The 22,945-nt window shown below is 41.0% G+C and overlaps 2 protein-coding genes across 3 annotated transcripts in view; one reads left to right on the forward strand and one right to left on the reverse strand.

Moving 5' to 3' along the window:
* SEC24D (SEC24 homolog D, COPII coat complex component) overlaps positions 1–5,035 on the forward strand; it is a 59,653-nt gene extending 54,618 nt beyond the window's left edge. The window contains exons 21-23 of the mRNA XM_081876720.1: positions 903–1,094; positions 2,910–2,999; positions 3,191–5,035. Coding sequence (XP_081732846.1) covers positions 903–1,094; positions 2,910–2,999; positions 3,191–3,331 — 423 coding nt within the window. The 3' untranslated portion in view covers positions 3,332–5,035. The remainder of the gene's footprint in view (positions 1–902; positions 1,095–2,909; positions 3,000–3,190) is intronic.
* Positions 5,036–5,322: 287 nt separating this feature from the next.
* On the reverse strand, positions 5,323–22,680 carry METTL14 (methyltransferase 14, N6-adenosine-methyltransferase non-catalytic subunit). Of its 2 annotated transcripts, none has more exons than XM_081877023.1 (11): positions 22,520–22,680; positions 20,991–21,079; positions 20,274–20,367; positions 19,559–19,639; positions 18,910–18,997; positions 17,688–17,778; positions 16,138–16,279; positions 15,923–16,015; positions 13,578–13,694; positions 8,451–8,661; positions 5,323–6,871 (listed from the first exon to the last, which is right to left on the reverse strand). In XM_081877023.1, exons 1-11 carry the CDS (start codon positions 22,583–22,585, stop codon positions 6,567–6,569), a joined length of 1,377 nt encoding a protein of 458 aa, XP_081733149.1. In that variant the 5' UTR covers positions 22,586–22,680; the 3' UTR covers positions 5,323–6,566. The 2 variants fall into 2 exon arrangements, with proteins under 2 accessions (XP_081733149.1, XP_081733150.1); XM_081877024.1 differs by having other exon boundaries at positions 20,280–20,367; positions 22,520–22,679.
* Positions 22,681–22,945: the final 265 nt, after the last annotated feature.

Here is a 22,945-nt window from a genome sequence, read left to right on the forward strand (position 1 = left end):
CTCTGAGGGCAGATGAGTGGCTCACAGCAGTTGCAGGAGGCAGCCTGGAAACATCAGACTCTGGAGATGGGCACTGAGGGCAGTTTACTCTGAGCCATGCAAAGGAGGCATTGTTGTTGGTAGGTACATTTTCATACATGAGTCAAATAGGGAAAAAAATTGTGCCCCTTAATGTCCATCTTTGAGCCCCTTATTCCACCTGCGTATTTCTGTACTTGCAATAACTTTGTACCATTCTGGTACCACAATCCACTGTTGTGGCAATGTGACAAACCCTGGTCATTCCTCAACCCGGGAACATGGGAAACAGCCTTGCACCAAGTGGACCATGGATCTATCTAGCTCATTATTGTCTGCAATGACTGGCAGTTACTTCCACAGTTTTAAGATGGGTCTTCTTCAACCCTATCCAGAGATGCTGGAGATTGAATCCAGGAAGATTTTCCTGTCCTTCCCAACTGGTTACAGAACCACTTGCAAGGCTGCAATACTGCAACATTGGGATGTTCTGCGGCCACTTCTTTTGCAATCTGTCCTGAACTCACATGTGCTGGAATATTTGCTTTATATAGTCAGAAAATGACCCCATAATAAAAGGATTGAATTTAGTCTATCCAGTGTTACTGGGGGCAGTGGAAGGAGATGTCAGTTCAACAGCCTGCAGTTGAAACAAAATAAAAAAATTCCTTCCAGTAGCACCTTAAAGACCAACTGAGTTAGTTGGCAGATGGAAAATAAAATTGTTTAGGTTCAAAAAATATTTGGAAAGGTGCATGATAAGCAACTAGAACAGCTTTCTACCACTCTATTCACCCAGCAACAATATTTGCACTACTTACTTACAGTGAACATACTATAAAGAAAAGGACTATGTGCTAAACAATGTAACATTATCATTACAGCACTCTATGGATGTAAAAAGCGACGTGTTCCCCTCTGCTGTTCGCTGCTCCGAAGAACGTCTGTCTGAAGGAGGACTATTCTTGCTGGCAAATGGGGTACACATGTTCTTGTGGCTGGGAGTCAGTGCCCCACCAGAGCTTATCCAGGGGATATTTAATGTGCCCTCCTTTGCACATGTCAGCACAGAGGCTGTGAGTACACAGGGTGGTGTAAGATGGGGGTGGGGAGAGGTGTTGCATGCTTGCCTTGAAATGCAATCTCCAGCTTTAACTTCTGTTTAATGATAAAATGTCCACTGGCAAGTACAACTTTAAGATCATCACACACACACCCCCTTACTAGTCAAGGGAGCTGAAAGTACAAACACTCTGCCAGTTAACAAGCAGCCAGTGGTAAAGAACCAGGGGTGGGTTTCTGCAGCTGAGGGCTATTCTACATGAAAGGAAAATACTAAGTTTCTCACTACGAATATTAACTCCCCTCCTCATCTGCTCAGGTTAATAGCTACCCAGCTGTTGTTCTCTGGCTGCATTAGAACTGCACCCCAGCAGAGAGTAACATGTGGGTCAGCGTTCTTTAATTCAAGAGAAGCCCAACCCTTTACAGCTAAAGAGCTGTAGTATAAATTGGATGTGCAAACAGATTTTCTTTCTGTCCTACACCCAGCCCATTCATAGGGCTTGAAATGTCCCAAATTAAAAAAAAAAAAATCACACACAGCAATTCTGCACACCTCCAGAGACTTCAGTATACAGTGGTACCTTGGGTTACAGACGCTTCAGGTTACAGACTCTGCTAACCCAGAAATAGTTCCTCGGGTTAAGAACTTTGCTTCAGAATGAGAACAGAAATTGTGTGGCGACAGCGCAGCAGAAGCGGGAGGCCCCATTAGCTAAAGTGGTACCTCAGGTTAAAAACAGACCTCCAGAATGAATTAAGTTCTTAACCCGAGGTTCCACTATACCTGAAGGAGCATCTCCACCCCCGCCGTTCAGCCCTGACACTGAGGTCCAGCTCTGAGGGCCTTCTTGTGGTTCCCTCACTGCGAGAAGTGAGGTTGCAGGGAAACAGGCAGAGGGCCTTCTCGGTCGTGGTGCCCGCCCTGTGGAACGCCCTCCCATCAAATGTCGAGGAAATAAACAACTATCTGACTTTTAGAAGACATCTGATGGCAGCCCTGTGTAGGGAAGTTTTTTATGTCTGATGTTTTATTGCTTTATCATCATCATCATAATCATCATCATTAATTATGTTGGGAGCTGCCCAGAGTGGCTAGGGAAACCAAACCAGATGGGTAGGAATGAATGAATGAAATAAATATTATTGAAATCCTCTTTAAAACTCTAGTACTTTCTGCGACTTGGGAAATAAGTAAGTTAACATAACATGGGAAGCAGAAAGGAAACACGCAAAATGCTATATGCAATTGAAAAGCAAAATGTCATTTATAGAAGAAAATCAGAATTCACATGGTATTAAGTTGCAGTGGTAGCCCCCATTTATGGAAATTGTTGTGGTGCATGTATTTAACTGGGTTTTCATGTTACAGAGAGCTAAGTTGCAGCTTTTGGCATAGCAGCCTATATAAAATTTCTTTGCTTTTTGTAATATCTAAGTTGCAACTTAATATGGGTGATTAAGACCCATATTAAGAGAATAGATTTAACACTTTATTCCTTCTATGGTCCCAGTCTGGACCACACACACACCACTGCTATTTGCTCCAGAAGAAAGTTACAATTGACACCAAATACTAGCGACATACTGTAGAAGATCTGGATTGGGAATATGGGTAGGGGCAATGGTTTTAATCCCCTATTACCCCAGAATCTGGAAAAGAAAATGAGGCTGGCCAAAGTAAGTAACCAGGGCTGCTTACTGCAACAAATACAATGTCCAAACCCATGAACAATTATAATCAAAATAAATCCACAGTTGCAAATAATAATAGTAATCCAGATTAAAATCCAATGTAATTTGGTAATTTGTGCGTTTTTATCATGCAGACACTTCTTCCTGAAGTGGACAATCCCTACTCTAAGAAACTGAGATCAATGATTGATCATCTGCAGAGCAAAACACCTTATTCCATGAAGGTAACAGATTAAATTTTCCTTGTAATGCTCTTTTTAAAATGCTTGCTGAACTGTGCAGTTTTGACATGGGGATAGCAAACAGAACTTCTTTCAAACCTTTTCTGCTGTGTGTTGAGTTTGTTGAAAGGTAAAATAGACTCAAGGCAGTATTTTTGAATTCTTAACACCTGGATCACAACTTTTCTTTTCAGATCCTGATTGTGAAGCAAAGGGAGCAAGCAGAAATGGCTTTCAAACAATTCCTGGTTGAAGACAAGAGTATTTATGGAGGAGCTTCTTACGTGGATTTCTTGTGTTGTGTTCATAAAGAGATCTGTCAGCTGCTCAACTAATGGATGCTTGAATATTAATTCTCTCTGCATTTTGTCAAAAAGGACTATTCTTAAGTGACCAACCACCAGAAGGTGCTTTTTAACGCTACTTTTTTGTACAGTTTCTAATTTCATACACTAGTGCCCCTTTTCATAATAATGTAGCATAGGCAAGTCTGCGCTCAGGTATAACTCCCATGGGAGAGCATTTATTGTTCTTTAAAAGGAAAAATATTTCTTATGGCAAGATCTGGAATCCTGGAATCTTTCAATGCTTAAAGCGTGTGGTTTTCATTTCATAAACTTTCAATAAATTGCAAAGCATTAGAAAGTTGTTACCTTTGATTTTTAGTGCTCATGAACTGATCGTTTTGTTCTCAGCCCTGTTATGTTTTGGTCTATTTACAGTTTCAAGTTGATATACATTTAAGTAACTGTTCTTTTCATTTTGTGTGCTGTGATGCACCATGGTAACCAAAATATCAAGGAGTTGGAGCACTTTCCTTAGGATGAAAGGCTTAAAAACAGGGGTAACAGACAGTGTGTCTTCCAGACATTGTAATTCCCATCCCTGACCATTGGCCATGTTGGCTGAGACTGATGGGAGTTGTAGGCCAACATCTGGAGACCATACTGCCTGTTCCTGTTGCTTAAAGCATTTGTGGCGGATAAAACAGAGAAAGTAGGCAAAAGCTTTTCTCCCTCTTGTAACATTAGAACTTTTAGTAGCTCCATGAATGGCTGCTGTAACTAGGTAGGTCTTTGTTTCAGCCAGCAGGGTGCTACTTATGCACTAAACCAGTGGTTCCCAATTAGCTAAGTATTGCAGTCCTCTTGTTTTTCTGAAGCCAAGCTCTGGACCTCCTACTTTTGAAAAATGTTGATATATCTGGAGTAGTTTTTGTTTTGTGAATGGTGCCACGATACCCTCCAACATGTCCCAGTGCAAAACTGGGATGCCGTCTTCTGTGCTGCACTCCCACATGAATCACATTACCCACATGAAAGCAAAGCTGCAATCTGATATGTTTGGGGGCGAAAGCACAGCCCCCAAAAGCAGGCTGTGCCGGACAATTGACAGGTATGTGCCATGGACTCACCGGGTGGGCTATGTGGGCCCCCAATTGGGAACCACTACATTAAACTGTTTGTTAAGAAAAAGTGTCCTAGCTTGTTTAATTTTCCATCTTCATCTCGGTCTATCCTGTGTTCTGTTGCATCATAACAAACAGTATTTCATAGTCTTTTATTACAAGAAGCCACTATCGCTATACTACACTGTTCTTGCAAAAAGACCCTACCTGACCAGACTTAAGTGTCCATGATGTAGTCCACCTTCATGTTTCCATAAGTGCCTCTAGAAAGTGCGTAAAGGACATCAAGCCATCTCCTGGTGTTCATCCCAAGCTTCTGGTGTTTGAAAGTATATTGTCTCTGATTATGCGTTTTCGTTCAGCTGTTGATGGATGTATATGAATGTCTGATTCTTTTAAAAAGCCATCTAAATTTGTAGAACATAATATTCTTCAGAAGCTGGAAATTACTACCTTGAGAAATAAACTATTACTTTAGTCCTACAGTAGCTCTTATCTTTACTTAACTGAGACCATTTTAAAAACATATTTTACATCCCCAATTTTCTTGGAGTTGGTATTATACAGGATACAATCAATCTCATCCAGTGGTGCCTTCTCTCATGTAGGATGTGGAAATACAGTGGTCTTCTCATAGGTTGCACAATAAACTGACTTTAGAATTTCGTTAGCGTTCCACTAGGTGGCAACTCTACCTAATCAAACCAAAAAGGTTAACCCGAGTCACACATTTGTCTTGGATACTGCATAAACAGTTTCACAGCTGAGTTCTCATTTACAGACTTGCATAAAATCACAGTTCTATGGAAAAAATGTATTACTACAGTAAATTAGGGTTTAAACCTGCAAAGCTGAACGTGAAAACTGACACGAACCCGCCAATGAAAATAAATATATAAAATAAAGGCAAGCATCCAATAAAATAATTATACATTTATCAAAAATAGTAAAAATACATTCCATCACTTAAAAAAACATTTAAAAGCTGGCTTTCAGGAACCAAAGTACAAGAAATTTTGAGTCCTTACAAGATGAGCTGAAATTTCATCAGATTTCATCATACACAACTAATCCATAACATCAGGTTTTTTTTAAAATAAGCACACAAAATTCAAATGATCATGAGGGGGGGGGAGAGAAAGGGAGTACAGCCTGTAGCCCCCACTCTGTTGTTTATGTGGATCAAAGCACCTGGCTGCAATAAAAGAGCAAATGAATTCATATTTACAAGCAGTATTTTAGAAGTAATTTCCTATCATTTTGGTATTATACATACTTACAGCACAATCCAGCCTGGCACCTTCTGAAGTTCCAACAGCTTCAACAGGAAATTCAGAATACCTGAATTTCTTCCACTAAATTGCTTCAGTTTAGTTGGACCATATTCTTAAGTGTTTTGAGCCTTCTGCAAGTAAATCTAAACTTTAATTTTTCAGCCAATGAATATGGTAAATTGTTATAGGTATTAGCAAGATTTAAACTTTTTTTTCTTTTTAAAAAAAGGCAGCCATCACCACCACTTTGCATCATTCCCTGATTACACACATATATGGACTATGTGCTGACATACAGATATGAGGTATCAACAGAATACTGATAATAGGTTCTCTGTGCTTCCTATCAATCATTAGTCTCAAAGTCAATCACCTCTTAAAAGAAAAATTAACTTATTTGACACAAGTTGTTAATTAAAATGCCAAATAATTTCTGTTTACATCAGCACCAATTTTCTAGTATTGCAATGGGAACTAGAGTTGCATTTCATTAGCCTGAGAATAAATAGTGTTTAGAGGAGGCAAGCAAGGATTTTTGTTCGGTTTATGAGTCAAGATTAACAGTAAATAAAATGATTTGCAAATCGGGAAGACCGAGAGTTGATGAAAGCTCTTGAAACCACAACTGAAACCACTGAGAGGTGTTTCTGCTTTGATTTCAACTTTTGTGAATGAGATCTGGCACAAGCACTGGATGTTACTCATCAAGGAAGCTGATGTGCTCTAAATGGGCTGGCTCAAGCAGCATGTATATAAAAAAGAAAGAATACAGTCGGTACTAAAATACTGGACTCCGTCGCTAATAAGGACAACCTCAGCAGAACGAAGACTTCAAACAAAGGAAAAGCAGTGGTATTAAGGCAGGGAAAGATTGAGACTTTGATACGTTCAACGAGGAGGAAAGCCACCCCGGTGGGTACCACCCCGTCCTCCCCGGAACCCTCCCCTTTCCCCCCGAAAATTTGTTCTGTTTCTCTCTCTGCCCCTTTCTCCTCGGCCAGCTGAAGTCCCGCCTCTTCCTCCACCCCTCGGTGCGCCACCGCCTCGGTCTTTTGGCGGCGGCGATTTAGGCCTGAGTCTCTCAATCTCTTCTGTACAGCCAGTTAGGTTGGAATTTGGAGCTGTGAAATAGGACGTATATGTTTCTGCGTTGAAGTTGCTGTTTGTGAGAGTGGGTCCCACGGTTAGCCAGCCTAAGAGGAGAAAGAAAAGCAGCAATCAGTGAGATGCGAGCAGAGTTCAGTGCCTTGGTTACCACCAGACTGGATTACTGTAACACTACATAAAGTTATAGATATTGTAGAAATGGAAGCAAACCATTGTTACACACACAAAAAAAACCCCTACTAGGCTTGGTAATCAGATGCTAAAAGCAGAATCTGAACTCCCATTGCTGAAGTGCTGCTAGGGAGGTTCATAGACGAAGGTCAGATTACCTGCTCGGTGGAAAGCGAAGAGAGGCAGGCAAATACACCACCACATTTGCAGAAGAAACTTTCGGGATTGATTAATTTCTAAGGTGGTCAAGAAAGAAGCAATAATTGGCCAGTATTCTTACACTTCCTTTCCTTTGTTTTTAGAATCCTTTCATCAGTTCTGCTTAGAAAGTGAGCTCTCAAGAAGTATGCATTTATCATTGTTAGAAAATGCATGATCCATGACTCGAGAGAGGAGAGCCTATAAATCCAACATTCTAGTGCCAGAACGAAACTCTCTACAATGCGGTAACCAAACAAGATATACTACGCACAAATCTTTATTCGTACATGCCTCTCTTCAGAAAACTTTATTCACCGTTGTGATACTCAGCATTGGGGAAATCCTCCACTCACTCCAGTACTTAAGTGGAGAAATTTTGCACATAAAAGTTGCATGGTCTCTTTGTAAAAGGAATTCAATTTTTGCTCAGTTCCAGATGACATCAGTAGCTCTGGTTATTGCTCCCCCCATTTTATCCCCACTTATTTAACTGGGGAATATCTCAACAAAGGGTAGAAATGGGGAGCCCTAACCTAGGTTTCAGCACAACATGGCAACCCATGACAGTCTGCTGATATCAAAGGAGATGCATTTATTCTGATGCAAATGTTTAGGATCAGGGTAGGAGTATAAGGGCTAATAAGTTCCTCTTGTGGGAGAACATGTTTTCTCAAACTCAATCAACCAAACAGCTGGAATGAACCAGAATACCATCTAGTCACTGCCCTCTGCACCAAGATAGAATACACCGCATCTGAACTCTTCTAAGATCAACCCAACTATACATGAAAACAGTGGACCATTTCGCTGAATATTGTTTTCTCTCTGACCTTAGTAAAAAAAATGTTCAAAAAGGAGTTAGAATAAGAATCTGCATAACAATTATCTTTCCTTCATTAATAACAGAAATTACTTAGCATTTGTGCATTGAAGATCCCAGCACAAATAATTCTTCAATTCACATCTTACACTGCAGATAGCAGAACTCAGATTCTTGCATTCTCATTCTCATTTCCTCCCCACCCCCAAGTGAAATATTTATGTTCCCATCATGTTCTCAGTCCACTTTATTGAAAAAAATAGTCTCTTGCCTATGAAAGCTCATGCTCTAATGAATCAGTTAGTCTAGGAGTATAAGTAGATTTTGTATTTGGCTGCAACAGATTAATGTAACTACTCTCTAAAGAGTTTCTTTCTCCCACTCATGCACACCATTAATCTTTATAAAAGGTCCACCTCTCCTGGAAAAACTTTGAAATAATGATTAAGTATCAGAATCAGACTAACACTAACCTGGTCGGATTGTGCTATCCCGGCCAAAGAGGTGAAGCCGTCGTCTTCCAAGGCAAAAATGTTCAATGATGTGAAATATTTCCACTGGTTTCTCTATATTGCCAATTTCAGGCTCTTCTGTGATAATTAAATCTATGTCGACATTAGCATGGATAAAGTCTCCATCCGTACTACGACGGACTGTTCCTTTAATGCCCATAAGGCAGTGTTCCTAGGTAGAACAAAACCAAAGAGAAAGTTTTTGGAAGTATATCAGACGCACACAAGAAAATGCCAACCCAGCAAATCCGCATGTCACATATATACAACTGCTTATGGGAGACAGAACACAGCATGCCACTTCTTTTGAAGATCCATCTAACTAGCCAGAGACCAAGACAATGAATGGAGAAATTCTACTTTCTCAGCTGCAGATATCTTTTTAAAATTGAGCATCAAAAGCACGAAAATCATTATTCTAAAGAGCGTGACCAAGTCCTCAGAAAGTGTTTGTAAAATGGAAGTGATTGTTATAAAAGTGTGCAAAGTGCACAACAGAGATATGTTATGAATAGCAAGGTTAAATCTGCCCCACATTATGGAAGATAAAAGATTGAGCAACTGAAGAAGCGTATTTTATAAGCCCTCCTGAAGTGGTTACCAAAGCTGCCATCTTTCCCAGCACCTCTTATCACTAGTCAGTGCTCAGAGGATGGCTTTGTCCTCCGCCTAAACTGACCTGCCTCTTCCAGTCCAAACCAAATGAAGTAGACAGGCACTATACAAAGAGCAGAGATGGCTTGTGTTCTGGGCACTGACTATTGGCGCAAAGAAGAGCTGCAGGTGACCTGTATGCTCAGCACATATTTGCCTTACGCTGAGTTTTAATGCTGCTCTCAACTGCGAGTTAACAGCTGTGTTTTTATTGACCATATAGACTGGTTGTGTTAGTATTATATAAGTCCTGTTGGCTGAAGAGCACAGAAAAAATATCTAAAATAAGAAAGTACTAGCACTGGAAAGGTACAGGACAGGGATATCAACTTGGATAAAGTATCGGGGTCCAGGTAAGCCCTGTCCAGTGCAATCAACCACACACACCCCATTTCAATGGCAATGACCATCAACTTTGGGGGTCCTAGCCCCCTCAAACATTTTATGGGGGGCCAAAGGGACCTTGGGCCCTAGGAGTTGGCTCCTATGGTACAGGATGAGAAAGGAGGAGGTAGCTATGGTGATGAGAGCAGCAGAGATGGGCAGACAGAGGAAGCAGCATCAGCAATGCTCCCTCAGCAGCTCTCAGCTCAGGCAGAGTGTAGAGCAGGCCATAGGCAAACTCGGCTCTCCAGATGTTTTGGGACTACAACTCCCATCATCCCTGACCACTGGTCCTGTTAGCTAGGGATGATGGGAGTTGTTGTCCCAAAACATCTGGAGGGCCGAGTTTGCCTATGCCTGGTGTAGAGGTTGGGGATCTTCTGTATGAATCTGCATCTCTCCCAAGCATGTTTCACAACAGAAATATTCTCTGGAGTTCGCAGAAGGGATGGGGGATTTTCCCATATGTCCACAGTTAAGTATAACATCCCTCTGAAAACAAAATAAAAAAAATTCCTTCCAGTAGCACCTTAAAGACCAACTGAGTTAGTTCTAGGTATGAGCTTTCGTGTGCATGCACACTTCTTCAGATAATGGGAGTTGTAGTCCCAAAACATCTGGAGAGCCGAGTTTGCCTATGGCCTGCTCTACACTCTGCCTGAGCTGAGAGCTGCTGAGGGAGCATTGCTGATGCTGCTTCCTCTGTGTGCATGCACACGAAAGCTCATACCTAGAACTAACTCAGTTGGTCTTTAAGGTGCTACTGGAAGGAATTTTTTTTATTTTGTTTTGACCATGGCAGACCAACACGGCTACCTATCTATCCCTCTGAAATAAATTGAAATTTTGGCTGACTGCCTAATAAGGTGAACTATGTGGGTCCTCAGATTTGCTCCTCTTTGATTAACCCCTGTCCTCCTAGTGTTAAGGCTGTGGATTTAATCAACATGGTGCCCATTGGTTCTGTGTTTTACACAGTTACTTATTATTTTTATGCAGTGATATTTGCAATTATAGACAAAAATAAATAATTTCCAAAAAACCCCAAAACTAAACAGTGTCAGTTTTATGCAGCTTCTTTCCACAAATTCAAATGCTCAATAGAAGTTCATTGCAGTATGCTATGGAATCAGTACCAATTGACTTAGATAACCCCAAGAACTGCCCTGTGTCAATTAAATGGACGGTGACACTCAATGTCTACTCTATTCTAATGTTAAAGATGAATGCAAGTGGCTGTTCACACAGATAGTCTACATAACTGATTTAAAATTACTTGCAGGTTCTGCAGATTAATCTGGTTTTGAAGACCACCACCCAAATGGGCAATTTCCCCCAGATCATAAAATGCTGATTTACTGAAGTTGCCAGATGGTTTTCACAAAATTGCAGACATGAATGAATAATCATTTCCAGATCTCTGGCGCAAGCTGTAGGGGTTCACATTTTGAAAAAGCAGAGAAAGAAAAATGACCACTTGGACGAGTACTGCAATTCTCAAAACTTCAGTGTAACTGTCTCTGGTAAAACAGCACTGAGGTTTAAACAGATGAGGAACTTCTCTAAACTAGTGCTAGTGCTTCTACCTCAGTACTGAAAGCAACAAAGCAATACTCAAGGCACCCAAAGACACTAAAGCCGCTAATTGGGGAGAAAGAACCAGTCAGCATTGTATAAAAGCAGAATATAAGTAAATGTCCATTGTAGACATGAATCAACTTCTCACACTTTCATCATGTGTTATTTCTCATGAGTATTTCAAGACTTGTAGTGACCACATAGTTTAAGACACACACAGGGATAACAAAAAACTGCTTTAAGCTAAATATACAATTAAATATGACAAATTCAAGACGCTTACTTTGTAAGATGCCATATAAAGCCCATAACAGGCTTCCTCAACCTCGGCCTTCCAGATGTTTTTGACCTACAACTCTATTGATCCCTAGCTAGCAGGACCAGTAGTCAGGGATGATGGGAACTGTAGTCTCAAAACATCTGGAGGGCCGAGGTTGAGGAAGCCTGGTCTATAATAACAACTAGTCACCAGGTATCCTTTAGCAAGTCACCGCAACCTACTCTCTAGCTTGGCTTAACATCTAGCCTGATGAAGAGTTTTGGATAACCTAAAAGCTTGTTCAAAATTTTGTGCATTTTGTTTAGCCACAAGAAACATTCCTGACTGTGGACTTCATAGTTTTTTCTTAAGAATCAACATTTTTGTGGTCCTCTCCCCTTCATCACCACAGCACGTAATGTATAACATGAAGAGTTAGGCTCCGTTCTCCTCCCACCCACCATTTCAGATCGAACTAGACAAGTGAGGAAATGCTGGTAGGATCGTTTTTGGAGAAACCTGTGCTATACAATTAAACAAATCTCTTGGCTGCTGCTGTAAATAACCTTAGTCATTCATCACAAAGAAAAACAGTTGTTTGAGAAAGTACTACGAATACTTTCAAGCCCTTAATAGATTGCACCCATATGCAAATGAATGCATTCAATCACTTCTTTTCCTTCAGTCCTTCTCCAAGCTGCTGTATCATCTTTACAGACCGCAACCTCATCACAGTAGTGAGCCCATCTCAATTTACATAAAGTATTGTGTATATCGGGACGTGGGTGGCACTGTGGGTAAAACCACAGCGCCTAGGACTTGCCGATCGTATGGTCGGCGGTTCGAATCCCTGCGGCGGGGTGCGCTCCCGCTGCTCGGTCCCAGCGCCTGCCAACCTAGCAGTTCGAAAGCACCCCTAAGTGCAAGTAGATAAATAGGTACCGCTTACTAGCGGGAAGGTAAACGGCGTTTCCATGTGCTGCGCTGGCTCGCCAGAGCAGCTTCGTCACGCTGGCCACGTGACCCGGAAGTGTCTTCAGACAGCGCTGGCCCCCGGCCTCTTAAGTGAGATGGGCGCACAACCCTAGAGTCGGACACGACTGGCCCGTACGGGCAGGGGTACCTTTACCTTTACCTTTATTGTGTATATCAATAATGCTCTGCAAATATTGAGTTAGACACAGACCTTAAAATGTGTTTAGTGACAGTTTCCTTGATGCTGCTATAATTAGGGAAACTAACAGAACAAATGTCATAGAGTAAACTACATACATATGCAACCAATTCCTCATACTGCTTGCTTCAGGAAAAGCAGCAATCTCAAGAAAAGGCAATTTGAGAGGAGAGGATATTGAACCACTCTCCAACTGCTGCCACCCAACATTGCTTTTATCTAGGGAAAGCAGCTATCAGGCTTTTGCTAAGCACATCTTAAATTTCTCCAGGTAATCCTACTGACATTTTTCCAAGGGTGGAAAGTCTTAAACAATTTAACTCTACACTAACTTATTTTTTCTGCTCTATCACTTCTCAACGACATCCTATCAAACACAAAGTAATATCCAAGAAATCTGCTCTAGTAAGAGGCACAGTTGCCTTAAGGAACTGGTGTGGCTCCAGTTCTACAATGCATTTAGCATTGTAGGGTAGTGATAGCAATCCCAAACGGCTCTTGAGAAAACCAAAAGAGAACCCCTTGCTACCAATATATTTTATTTACATTTCAATGTAGGAGTCTTAATAGTTGACAAAATGAAAGTCAATCACACTGCATTCCCATCTATAGCAACAGACTAGCACAAAGAAAACTATACAAGGCATTCTACCCCCTCTTACATCATCTCCTGAAGGGTGACAGAAGGGTAAAGTATTTCTAAGACGCCTTATCCTATCTGATCTGCATTTCAATAAGAATGACTGAATAAGAGCATTCAAAAGTTTCCCAAAAAGAACTTTATGAAGCTGTTAGATGAAGACAAGAGAGGATTTCAATATTTACTCAGATGAAGCTAAGAGTCCACAAATGTTAAAAATTGGTCACTCATTTTCTAAAATCATTATCCGATAAACTTACATTTGAAAGCAAAAGAAGTAAGCTGCTCTGTAACTCCTTTCCTAAAATTACAACAGCTACCAACAACAACAGAACATCTGGTGGTTTTTGTGGAACTACTAAATTAAGAGGAGATGAAGAAATTCAGACAAAGACGTACCTTTGTTCTTTGAAAGACAGCCTTAGGGTCCAGAGTCTTGGTCTTCCCAGGATTGTTTTTGTTGGTTTTAATCCAACAGATGTCTTCACATCTTCTATAGCCCCATTTACGCAAACACTGAAACATTTCAACAAAAGGGGAATAAAATTAGACAATCACTATGTACAATACACAGAAGTAGAATAATATATTTCACTTCTGGCATGCCTAAAAGCTTCTTCCTCTCCTGTACATTTTTCAGAATCAGATCAAATTCCAAATGTTAAAGCAAAAGCCACCTTGAAATTTCCACTGTGGTTATTCTAGCAACTCTACTAAATATTTATTTATGCACAACATTATTTCTTGTGAAGGAGTGTATGCTTAAACATTTGCCTACCATGGTGGAGATGCATTGGCATGACACTAAGCATACATACGGTGCAATCCTATGCATGGTTGCTTGGAAGCAAGTCCCATTGTGCTTAAAAGGGCATACACCCTTGAAAGCCTGTTTATGATTGCAGGCAGATACCTATATTGATAGAGGGAAGTATGGCCAGACAAGGTCTCAGATGTAGTGCTGGAAAACCTCCAGTCAATTGTACTGGGGAATTTCAACATGTACACCAATCTAGGTCAGCTCAGGACTTCAATGGCTGCCATGACAACTATGAAGCTGTCAATACTTGCATTTGCTTGGCAGTTGATGCCATAGCTGGGATAGAACCTCTAACAGTGGTTTGAAAGACTATCTGGCCAGATATTGTGGCCCAGGGATGAGAACAAGGTACTTTAAGGGGTGTGACCAACCACATCTCTTGACCCTTGCGATTCTTGGCTGACAACAGCTCGCTAAAAGGGCTGACTAAACCAGCAGGTGATGATATCCAACTCTTCTCTATATACTATCTGAATCAAGAAAGGCTGTGCAGGTGCTGAACCACTGATAGACACAGTAATGGCCTGGGTGTAAGGGCCAAATACATCCATAATAGACCATCTTCCTAATTCCTGGATGTGTGAACCACCCACCAAACTGAAGCTGTTGGTGGGTGGTTCACACGTCCAGGAATTAGGAAGAAGGTCTATTATGGATGTAATTGCTTAAGAAGCAGTTATGTAGCTGGGCGGGTACTGCTTGATCCAGTTCTGTCACTTGAGGTCCAGATGACTGCAATGGCTAGTAGTGTCAATTTCCAGTTATAAGTGATTTGCCACCTGTGGCCTTTCCTTGACTGAGACAACCTGCCACAGTTCTCCGTGCCCTGGTAAGTTCCCGGTTAGTCTACTGTAATGCACTCTATCCTCAAGGATGATTCAGAAGCTGCAGCTTATACAGAATGTCCCTGCAAGAGTCATTATACAATACTGACACTTTGAGAGCCATTATGCAATACTGATTCTTCAGGTGTACCAACCTGATGGCGTACCAACCATCAATTTGCTATAAAAAAAAAAAAAACTATTCAGGGCATTACTTTAATGTGCAAAGCCTTAAATAACCTGGGACCCAAACTTGGAGAAGCGCATACACCTGCTGCCCTAGGTTTTGACTTCTTCAGGAAGGTCCCTTCTCATAGTGAAGCTTGTTGTGCAGTGACACAAAACCCAGCATTGTCTGTGGTGGCACCCTGCCGGCGCAGCTCATTTCCACTGGAGATATGCTTCTCTCCTACAGTAAATGACATTCCAGGGTCAGAGCGAGATGCATTTTTTTTGCCTTGGCTTTTGGGGTAGGAGTGTAAAGTTCAGTGATCTGTATTTTTTATGTCTGGTGCTGATCTGCTAACCTGATTGTGTATTTGAATGCTGTTGGCTTTACAGTAATGTTGTTTTAGAAATGTTACTGAGTATGGAAGAGAGTTTTGTTTGTTTTTGCATACTGCCCTGTGATTCTAAGAAATGAATGGCTGCCTGAAACTGCAGTAAATGAAAACAATAACTGTTTTAAAGACCATGCATAAAATTGAACATGTTAGCTCCCTCTTAGCAAAGGTAGGCAGTGGAGTGGAGAAACATTATTGGTTTAATGAGAAGAATATTTAGGATACCAGTGCCTCCATGGCTCTTTCAATCAAAGGCATAGCAAACTGCCAGAAGAAGGCACCCTAGTGCTGAAGAACTTTAGAGATACCAAAGCTACAAAGAGAAATATGATCTCTTGAAACAGTGCATGGTATTTTTCATGGGTGCCCATATGGAAAATAAGGATTAACATTTGATTGATTTCATATCTGCCTCAGCCCATTATCTAGAGAAATAGTAAGAATTATTCTGCATTTAAAGTGACAAGAAACAGAGACAAAGTGATACTGTAAGGTTTGAGAAAGTATGTGGCCCAGTGTACTGGAGCAGGATCTTACCATTCTTCCAAGATCAAGGCCCTCTCCAGAACCACACCAAAGAAAGACAAAAGAACGCGGGGAAGCTAGCTCCTCTATATCTAGCTTCATAATCTAAAAAAGACAGAACAAAAAACATTTTAAGCAAATAGAGCAATACACACAACAGGCTCATGGAAAGCTAAAAATATAACAAGCATTCATCCTGTAAAGGTTTTTCCAAAAAGCAAACTCACTTCATCCCAATTCCAGCACTTCTCATTAGCTGTAATGCCAGTCTCCCTATAGTATTCTTCCAATGGCGGCTCCAAAAGAATCACATCAAACTTGAACTTGAGTTCACGCATATCAAAAGCCTCCAAGTCAGCTTGTAAATACCTATATTCACAGACAAAATACAATGTTGCTTGGATGAATTAGTGCAGGATTTTCCAATTAAGTTGAAAATTTCTCAGCAGTTACTGACAGTGATACATATCTCACACAATGTTCATGGAATGAACAAAATATGTACAGATGAATGGTATTTCCGACTAAATATCTATTATTTACATACATGAAAAGTAACACGCAATCTCTGAGAACCCAATTCCTATGGTGAAGCTGCAAAAATTTTAATATTCTTGGTTTGAGTGAATCACTTCTAATTTGGAAAACCACAAACAATTGTTGACCACCAGACACCTCATTATATAGAAACTGATGTCTGAAATCAGATCTGGCCACCAATATTCTATTAAATTTTACAAATATTGCTACCAAATTGCACTCCTAGGTAGATGAAAAATTAGGCTCAGAGCACTGTGGTTGTTTTTAAATCAGCACAACTTTAATTCTACTTAAAAGACTGATGTCCAACTTTACTTTAAAATTCTCTTCAAAGATTTTTCTAGGGCCTCTTCTTGGATAGTTATTGACCTACAAGCAAGGTAGTTTTTGAAAAAAGCACTGTCAGCAATCATAAAAATGATTATTACTACAGCTGGTTTATACAGTGTAACAGTCTCCTCTTTGATACAAATTTACTAACCAGTTTCAAACCACGATTGGTTCATAGCGCAAATATAGAAGGGAGAATCGGGGGTTAGCTTTCATAAGCAACCATAGTCCTGGAGAAAATCTGATTTAAACACACTAATTAAGCCACCAGTTAATACGAAACAGGTAACTGGACAGAATCATATGAGTTGGAAGGAACTTCAGAGGTCATTCTGCCCAACCCCCCTGTCGATGCAGAAAGCCCACTACTACAGCATCCCTGATAGGTGACCTTCCAGCTTGCTTAAAAACCTGTAGTGAAGAAGCACTTGCTTCAAGAAGCAGTGTATTCCACTGCATAAATTTCTTCCCAGCAGGTTAGTCTTTTTCATGCAATTTGAACCTGTTGGTTCAAGTCTTACTCCCTGGAGTAACAGATAACAAATGCTTACAGGAAGCCCAAAAGCAGGATTCAAGTGCAATACAACTTTCCCAGCAACTGGTATTCAGAGGCATACTGCCATCATGACTAGCAACCTCTGAGAGCTTTATCCTCCATACATTTAATCCTCTTTTCATGTCATTCTAGATCGGGGTGGGGGACCTTTGGCTCTGCAGATCCTGCTGAACTACAACTCCCATCAGCCCTAGTAATCTTTGAAGTTCACCTTGCTTATTTCATAAATACAACCCAAAAATAAAACATGCAAATCTTAAACAGGTGCTGAAAGGGGTTTAGTTAGAAGTCTAACAATAACCAATGTTAAGCCAGTCTGAAGAACAGAATCCAGCTCATTAATGTACTTACATAGGGGGAGTGTTTGATTTAGATATTAGCTCATCCTTCAGTCTGATAAGCTCTCGAAGCTTTGGATATTCTTCAAACCTGTCTGCTAAGCCTAAGAGAAAAACATGCCATTTTTATGCTACAGAATTACGTTTTCATAAACAGGTGGTCACAAGTGAAGAAGTTTAATTTGACACAGACTCTCTGGCACAAACACTTTCATTGAACTTGAGCTAGATGCCATGACTTAGTCAAGCATAGAATCACTTTGTGTTACAACCCAAATTTCTACCCGACCTTGCCAAACGCCAGTAGTTTCAGTGCACCATTGAATGTAATATTTCAATAGATTACAAATGCCATCTTTTGGGGCAGAATACCCTGCACTAATCCACCCTAGAACAGGAGGGGAACACACACACTGCTCTGTAAATGCAGCATCAGCTACTTTCCCCAACAACCATGTCAACCCTGCCAGTAGCCAGTAGCTGTGGAGATGACACTGAGATTTCCCCATGTCAGCCGGACACAGAGGAATCCAACCCATTTACACTAACAAGGATATACTCTGATTATGTCCTCCTACTCCTATGCCCCAGGCAACCTGCCAGAAATGTCATTTATTTATATATGAAGTGATAATCCACGCTTTCATAATACAGCAGAATACAACATACAAGAATAGACTCAACTAAAATAAAAAGCATAATTAAAAACATCATTAAATGCTGAAAAGTCAAATTATGTGACATGTGAACCAGTCTAAGAAGTGTCTAAAGTCTTTTTACAGATGTTTGGTTGAAGCCTGCTATTTTTACTTTTAGGCATGGCTACCTGAAATCTAATTTTTGTATTACATACTTAGAGGAATTCAAACTTTTAAAACATATAAAAAAATAATTTCTGCAAAAGAAATGCCATTGCATTTGGAAGATAGATCACAAATATTTGAGATAGGATTCTTCAGCCAAGACAGGAAAAAGCAGTGATTCCTACCCTCTTCTCCACCCCTGCCCTCTGTACCATAAGTAAACTGGTATACAGCTAAACACCATTCAATAAAGCCTTCCACATAGACCACTAATTTTGCTGACACAACTCTCTAAGGCAGATCTGGAAACATCTGATATCCTGTTTTCTCAGGATAATAGTGAATAATAACTCCTACAACTCTTGCATGCAGAAAGCATATGGCAAACATGAAAAACCACTTCATAAATTCATTCATGTTATTCTGACATACCCACATCTCTGATGAAGTTCTGAGGCCTATGTCCAGTATCCACAAAGTGTTGGCAATAATCGTTATGAGGATTTAAGCTCTGGGTCCCCTATAGGAAGAAAAACACCCAGGAACATAGATTAGCAAAATGATGCACATCAGAGATACACTGGTTTTATCATGCCGTTTGCACACGAAGGAACCCAACACTATGCACAGGGTTTGGCTCAATTATCTTGATATCGCTTGCAGACAAGTGATCCATTATCTCCCTGCTCGCTATTATCCTAACATGCTTCAATTCTAATGCACAGCGTATCCTGCTCATCCCTTTTTAATGACATGAGGCATATAGCAAATAGAACAGTATAACCACCATTTTAGGCAACCAACTTTGCCACCTTTCAACCTTGTCATCATTGTGCATAACAGAAGCTTCAATGTTGTGGAATGCTGCAGCTTTAGTGTTTAACACTGGTCAAAACTATATCTAGGAGTATGCTTTTGTTAATTCAGTATTATTTATTTATTGAATTTATATACCGCCCTATACCCGCAGGTATAACAATCCTAAATTAAAGTCCTAAATTTGTATTTCCAGTTATTTCAGGTGCAATAATGATGTAAGATAGGAGAACAATGGCAACACTGCGATATATGAATTGGTTACCTTAAGAAAAGTACTGGAATCTTTGTAAATTTCCTCTTCATAAGGCAGGTTCTCTTCATCTTGTTGCAATTCTACTTCATCCTTTGGAAGAAAGCACATTTTATATGAATGTAGAGACAGGATGTTTCTCTTCTCATTATCCTTCCACTTCTGGATGAAAGAAGACTGTCTATGAACATTAGCTTCCTGCAACAGCAGATCATGAGTGGTTCCAATGACAGATGTTTTTGGGGGGCAGGGAGGAGAATAAAATCTAATGGTGCCAGAAAGGCCCCTCTCTGTCATTACGGAACCAATTACACCTTACAAATTACATTACAAACTAAACAATCTCCTATATTACACTATTATTTCACTAAAGAGGAAAGATAAGCTTTTTGATGTTGACTGGCTATATGTATATCATCATATAGTAGTATGCTGTTTAAGGCACCAAAATGGTTTCTCCATTGAGATAGCTATCAAACTATTTGTGCACCAGTATTAAAACAGGAACAGATCCAAAGACAATTCTTCAAGTCTTAAAAACCACTACATGATAAATTGCGGCCTTAATTATTAAAATACGTAACGTCAAGGTGCTTTGAAAAAGCAAACCTTATTATATTAATGTCTTGCAAAGTAATGTTTCAGACCTCTGCATTTCATATAACTCCATTAGAAAGAATGACAGACATATGCTTCTATTATAAGAAGAGGGATTACTGCGACACACTTTAACCTTATATTCTTCTATTTCTTCTTCATCAGCTTCTCCCTCATCTGGATATCTGCGTTTGGCATTTGGTGCAGATGTATCATAAGCGGCCCTGCAAATGTGGAAGAAAACAGTCTAGAACACATCTAATTAACATGATTTGAACAGCAGTTTCACTTATTTCTGGTTCTTATCTCATTGGATATGGCACCATCTTTACTTCTATGGCAAATCAGGACTCTCCCAATTTAAAGCTTACTGGAGAAACAGTGGCATGGATTCAAAGATTAATTCACTTAAGGAAGTCCATGAAATAAACGTTCCCCAACCTCCACTCTGCAGGCCAGGAAAAGCCTCTCTAGAAGTGGGAAAGGCTCCTGAATAAGCTTATTTTCATATTATGTTGGACATCAGAAGTGCAAAGAAACTCCTGCTTGACATAAAGTCATACCCCAGATAAACTGTAAATTCAGGCACTATTAGAGAGCTTACTAGAGACAATATATGCATTTACAAATAAGACCACAGTGATTAATATACTACTATTTGACAAACTCTTTTGTCCTTTACAATGAAATGCGTTTCCAGCTTTTTGCTGACAAACTGAGCAGTCTGCATTAGTCAAGATCAAAAAGAACTCGAGCTCCTTAGTGACACAGCAGTTGACACGATCTCCCTTCTCCCTCTGAACTGCTTACGGTATGAGAAATGCAACCAACCTCTTTTAGTACAAACCTGCATGCTTCCCTCGTTTCAGCGATTTCCCTCTGCTCATCCTTGCTATTCAATACTGCACCAATGCTATCAGCACTTTCAGCCCCAAGCTGGAAGAAAAGCAAAAAACGAAGAACACCATAAACAACACACTTAGTACCCAACGAAAAAGCCAGAGATGAAAGGTTTGCTATAAACATAACACATTTTCACCATTTCCAGTGGCTTTGTTTGAATAATTAAACCCCACTGAATTCACCTCTGAATAAGTTGTGCTGAGTATGTAATGGTTCCAAGGGCACCTGAGCAAGCTTTATACCTGAGTAGGGTTTTTAACCTGCGTCTCCCATAAAGTCTTGCCTTCCCCAGCCTGGCTGCAGCCCCAAACACCTGGAGACCTCCGGGCTGGGGGGGGGGCTGTCTTCCAACACAGGCTCTCTCAATGTACAGTGGTACCTCGGGTTAAGTACTTAATTCGTTCCAGAGGTCTGTTCTTAACCTGAAACTGTTCTTAACCTAAACAGCTTACCTTTAGCTAATGGGGCCACCTGCTGCTGCCGCGCCACCGGAGCACGATTTCTGTTCTCATCCTGAAGCAAAATTAATAACCCAAATTAATAATAATTTTCCCAATAGTGATGTATGGAAGTGAGAGCTGGACCATAAAGAAGGCTGACCGCTGAAGAATTGATGCTTTTGAATTATGGTGCTGGAGGAGACTCTTGAGAGTCCCATGGACTGCAAGAAGATCAAACCTATCCATTCTTAAGGAAATCAGCCCTGAGTGCTCACTGGAAGGACAGATCGTGAAGCTGAGGCTCCAATACTTTGGCCACCTCATGAGAAGAGAAGACTCCCTGGAAAACACCCTGATGTTGGGAAAGATGGAGGGCACAAGAAGGGGATGACAGAGGACGAGATGGTTGGACAGTGTTCTCAAAACTACCAGCATGAGTTTGACCAAACCGCAGGAAGCAGTGGAAGACAGGAGTGCCTGGCGTGCTCTGGTTCATGGGGTCACGAAGAGTCGGACACGACTAAACAACAACAAAACTATTTCTGGGTTAGTGGAGTCTGTAACCTGAAGCGTATGTAACCCGAGGTACCACTGTATTGTATTATCACTTGGAAAAGAGCCCTGGAAAGCACACTGTTAACAGAAACTCTGAATTACTTGCTCCTTTAAAGGCAATAAAAACACCACCGTCATTTATCATCATTATTTATAAATAACACCACCAAACAGATGTACCAGGAAACACACCACCCCTCCCAAAGGTCCCAGAGACAGGAGACTGAACTATTCCTATACAGCCCCCTCGACCTCCCGCCCTCGTCTCCATGGCGACGGCAACCCCCCTCCCTCCCCACTAAGGGGAGACTCGGGCTGTACGTCACAGCAGTGCGCTAATTATGAGACTCATTAGGAGACGGGAGACAAGCCACTCTGCCCCCACCCCACCCCGGGGAACACGCACGCGCCGTCGTCGCTTCCCGAAAGACAGCTGCCGCCTAGAGATAATCGACTCGGGTGTCCAAGCCGCCTCTACCTGCTGAGCGAGGAGCTGCCGGCGCAGTTTTTGCCGCTCTCTGATCTCCTGCAGGCGGCTGTTCATCCTCGTCCGACGGATTCGCGGGCGAAAGAACTGTCGTCGCCTACTTGGCGCCCACCTAAAACGACACTTCCGCCTTCCTCTATAGCCGGCACCATCGACGGTAAGGAGTTTTGCCAGTACTTTCGTAGGAATGAATGGAATATAATGTGCAGAAGTGAATGGAACCTGTGCGGCCGCTCTCGTTCCGGTAGCTGTGAGCGGCCATTTTTGTTGAGGGCAAGCGGAAACGCTCTGGCTTGGCTGCTTTAGTGTGGGGTTTGCTTTGGTTTGCCTTTTAATTAACCGTTTCAGTGAAAGTTGCTAAAAAGCGCATTAGAAATATGCCACATAAACCAATCGATGCAAATTGTTGTTTCATTA

Source organism: Podarcis erhardii, assembly GCF_964252035.2.
Source record: "Podarcis erhardii genome assembly, chromosome: 9".
NCBI lineage: Eukaryota > Metazoa > Chordata > Lepidosauria > Squamata > Lacertidae > Podarcis > Podarcis erhardii.

Coding starts and splice junctions, on each gene's coding strand:
- METTL14 (XM_081877023.1), bottom strand. CDS start 22,585: ATGAACAGCCGCCTGCAGGAGATCAGAGAGCGGCAAAAACTGCGCCGG. Junction 19,640..20,273: donor TAGAAGAATATAAGGTTAAA/GTGTGTCGCAGT, acceptor TTTCTTCCAAAG/GATGAAGTAGAATTGCAACA. Junction 16,016..16,137: donor AGTGCTGGAATTGGGATGAA/GTGAGTTTGCTT, acceptor TGTCTTTTTTAG/ATTATGAAGCTAGATATAGA.